This window comes from Microtus ochrogaster, chromosome 2 (genome assembly GCF_000317375.1).
Source record: "Microtus ochrogaster isolate Prairie Vole_2 chromosome 2, MicOch1.0, whole genome shotgun sequence".
Taxonomy (NCBI): domain Eukaryota; kingdom Metazoa; phylum Chordata; class Mammalia; order Rodentia; family Cricetidae; genus Microtus; species Microtus ochrogaster.
The window spans coordinates 13,864,274-13,868,508 of NC_022010.1; the positions used below are offsets into that span (position 1 = coordinate 13,864,274).

The following is a 4,235-nucleotide window of genomic DNA, read 5'->3' on the forward strand; positions in this document are numbered from 1 at the left end:
AAGGATTTATATACATATGCAAATATGCCTTTAATCCCAGCACTTGGGAGGCAGAGGCAGGTGGATCTCTGTGAGTTCGAGACCGGCCTGGTCTACAGAGCTAGTTCCAGGACAGGCTCCAAAGCCACAGAGAAACCCTGTCTCGAAAAAAAAAAACAAAAAAAAACCAAATTCTAAGGATTTATATACATATGCAAATACTACTTTTATGTGTATTAGCTTATATGTTTTAAAATCCATTCGGTGTTTTTCAGCAGCTGCAGCCACTGGGGGTTCTGTTCTCAATGTTGCTGCTCTGTTGGCGTCAGGAACACAAGTGACTCCTCAGATAGCTATGGCAGCTCAAATGGCAGCCCTGCAAGCTAAAGCCTTGGCGGAGACCGGCATAGCTGTACCTAGCTACTATAACCCAGCTGCTGTGAATCCAATGAAGTTTGCTGAGCAAGAAAAAAAGAGGAAAATGCTCTGGCAAGGCAAGAAAGAAGGCGTAAGTTTTTGTGTCTTCTCATCATTTCACCACTAGCTGATAATTGCATTAAACAATTTGGAATATAACCTGTCATTTCCAAGAGCCTGTTTATAATGGTTAACTTTCCCATAAGTAAAATTGAGAGTGTGTGTGTCTCAACTTAGAAAAGAATTGTAGGGGCTGGAGAGATGGCTCAGGTTAAGAGCACTGACTGCTCTTCCAGAGGTCCTGAGTTCAATTCCCAGCAACCACATGGTGGCTTACAGCCATCTATAATGAGACCTGGCGCCCCCTTCTGGCTTGCAGGTACACGTGGAAGGAATGCTCTACACATAATAAAATAAATAAATAAATAAATAAATATTTCAAAAAAAGAAAGAAAAGAATTGTAGCTCATTTGCATGATTCTCAGTTGTCCTTTTTGGATGGTAATGTATTGTAATGTTAAGATGTTGAATTCGTTTGAGCCAAGCTTTTAAAGAAAATAAAATTACATTTATAAGGTGTGGGCTGCTAAGCAACTTGATCAAGATATCTTATGAGCCAGGGATGGTGGCTCATGCTTCTAAGTCCTAGCTCTTGGGAGGATGAGGGAGTTCAGTTGGATCAAGAATTAAAGGACAGCTGGGCGATGGTGGCGCACGCCTTTAATCCCAGCACTTGGGAGGCAGAGGCAGGCGGATCTCTGTGAGTTCGAGAACAGCCTGGTCTACAAGAGCTAGTTCCAGAACAGGCTCCAAAGCCACAGAGAAACCCTGTCTCGAAGAAAAAAAGAATTAAAGGACAACCTGGGTTACTGAGTGATATTTATGACATAATAAACTTTAATTATAATTACTCTAAAATTCAGTGTTTTTTTTTTCATAGGACAAATCTCAGTCTGCTGAAATATGGGAAAAATTGAATTTTGGAAACAAGGACCAAAATGTCAAATTTAGGAAGTTAATGGGCATTAAGGTGAGTTATGCCTTAGGGTTGATCCTAACTTGTATTTTCACAGCAACATTGATTTCCAGCTTCAAAGGATATTGGTCATATGTCAGTTCTAAGTACTTAATTGACAATATCTCTATTCTCCAGGTTAATCCTATAGATATGACTATGCCATAGTCATTCTTACTTTTGGACAGTACAGACTTTTTTGGCATATCTGTTGATCGTACCTTGTGAGGATAACTAGTAAGGCCCTGTATTTAAAATTCTAAAACAGGATGAAGCTGAGGATGTAGCTCAGTTGGTAGACCCTTTTGGTTGTTTTTGTTCTTTGAAACAGGATCTTGGTATATATCCCCACCTGACCATAGTGGTAGAATTCTTGCTTAGCAGTCTTTGGTTTTTCAAGGCAGGGTTTCCTTGTGTAACAGTCCTAGCTGTCCTGGAACTAACTCTAGTAGACCAGGCTTGCCTCGGGAACTCACAGGGAAAACATGCACCACCATCACCACCACTACTCCCCAGCAATCTTGACCTCTGACTGAAGCCTGTGATCCTAATACTTTGCTGTAGAAGCATCCTTTATGGCTGTTGGAGACAGGGTTTTTCTATAGCCTTGACTGTCTTGAAACTTGCTCTGTAGACCTGAGTGCTGGGATTAAAGGCATGCGCCACCCCCTCCTAACTTCTTTTTTTTTTTTTTATGTATTTGTTTATTATGTATACAGTATTCTTCCTGCAGGCCTCATTACAGATGGTTGTGAGCCACCATGTGGTTGCTGGGAATTGAACTCAGGACCTCTTGGAAGAGCAGGCAATGCTCTTAACCGCTGAGCCATCTCTCCAGCCCCCCCTCCCAACTTCTTTTGTTGTATTTTGGTGAAAGTTTAAAGAAAAGAAATGAATTTGCTGGGAAAATACTAATGCTCTTTTAGGTTAAGAGCGACTTGGTGCATTCCTTTAATCTTAGCATTTGGGCAGAAGCAGACAAGCCTTTGAATTCCAGGACAGCCAAGGCTACAAAGAAACTCTGAAAGCCTGTCCCTTAAAACCAAAGAAAAAATAATGCATAGCCATTTTATGTAAATGAGTGCTCTATCTATGTGTACAACTTAATGCCAGAAGAGGGCATCAGATCACACTATAGATGGTTGTGATTCAGCTTGTGGTTGCTGGATGTATGGCATTATGTGCCTAGTCCTGGCACTATTCTTGACCACACCACTAATGGGAAGTTATTTGTAACTACGCTGTGTTCCATATATATAACAGGCCTTTGCACTTAAAAGTATTTTAATAACTTACAGTAGAGGTTACTTGTTTCATATCTGGGGCTTAGCTATTAAAAGGACTTTTTCTCCAAGGGGACTTATTTGATTCTCAGCACCACATAGTAGTTCACAACTGTTGGTAATTTCAGTCCTCGGGGCAACAACACTTTTCTGGCCTCCGCAAACACTGCATGTACATGGTGTACAGTATATAATATAAATGTTAAAAATTAAAACAATTTTGCATGATATTTAGAGTGAAGATGAAGCTGGCTGTAGCTCAGTTGATGAAGAAAGTTACAAGACTCTGAAGCAACAAGAAGAAGTTTTTCGAAATCTTGATGCTCAGTATGAAATGGCAAGATCACAAACCCACACACAAAGAGGAATGGGTTTGGGTTTCACCTCTTCAATGCGTGGAATGGATACAGTTTGAAAAATAACAATTTGGGACTTTATAGACTTGTTCTGATGTCAGGTCCTTGTTCACCAAACAGCTAGTATTCTAGCTTGCATGGGTGTTGCATTGACTTTAATTTATTGAAAAATACGATTTTTTTGTAAATATCAGATCAGTGATACTGGTGTTAGTGTTGTAATCAGGTTAAACCCACTTCCATTAAACTTGACAGTACTATAGAAGGACAATATTTTTTAGTTCATGAATTCTACTTTTCAAATATATTAAAGCTTCGGGTGGGATAAAATCTCATACATAGATTTTTCTCGTGTCCGCTGTCTTGTGTACTTTTGTACTTAACCTTGTACAGTTATTTTCATCTCTTGAAGCATAAAAGAAATGTTATGTAGATGTTCTTTAGAAGATCTGGCCATTTGGTACATAATCTGCACACACAAGCTGAGCAGTGATAATAAAAATGGTTTTCTCAAAACTGGTGTTAAGTTGCCTGTCCTTGTTTGAGTCCTTTGTATGTAGCATTGAGTTTTACAATTAGAAAACATGGGCTGTACATGCTTCTTTACAGCAGTTGTTTAGGAGATAAGCAATATCACAGTACACAGAGATAGATGTAAAAGGAAGGGGAAGGGAGCAAATGTACTAAAAGTAGTTGTTTTTCTATTTACAAGGCGGGATTGGTGTGCAGTATTTGAGTCTTTCTTTTTTGGTTTTTCGAGACAGGGTTTCTCTGTAGCTTTGGTGCCTGTCCCGGAAGTAGCTCTTGTAGACCAGGCTGGCCTCGAACTCAGAGATCTGCCTGCCTCTGCCACTGGAGTGCTGGGATTAAAGGCGTGCGCCACCACTTTGACTCCATTTTATTCAGGAAATAGGTTAATGCATTAAAGGGATGTGAGCATTTTTTAAAAAAAAAATATTTATTTATTATGTATACAATATTCTGTCTGTATGCCTGAAGGCCAGAAGAGTGCGCCAGACCTCTTTACAGATGGTTGTGAGCCACCATGTGGTTGCTGGGAATTGAGCACTTTTATATTAATAAAGTGCCTTATAACAAGTCTGTTGTATGCTACTTATTTTCCCTTTCTTATTCAGAAGAAACAGATATTGGAAATCACAATTTTTTCTGACATGAGGGTTAAGT

The 4,235-nt window shown here is 39.5% G+C and overlaps 1 protein-coding gene across 3 annotated transcripts in view; it reads left to right on the plus strand.

The window, feature by feature from the left end:
• Positions 1–3,568, plus strand: part of Rsrc2 (arginine and serine rich coiled-coil 2) — a 21,851-nt gene extending 18,283 nt beyond the window's left edge. For 2 of the 3 annotated variants that reach the window (XM_005344403.2, XM_026785981.1), the window contains 3 exons: positions 255–487; positions 1,337–1,426; positions 2,930–3,568. In XM_005344403.2, coding sequence (XP_005344460.1) covers positions 255–487; positions 1,337–1,426; positions 2,930–3,109 — 503 coding nt within the window. In that variant the 3' untranslated portion in view covers positions 3,110–3,568. The remainder of the gene's footprint in view (positions 1–254; positions 488–1,336; positions 1,427–2,929) is intronic. The other variant, XM_005344404.3, reaches the window with a different exon arrangement.
• Positions 3,569–4,235: the final 667 nt, after the last annotated feature.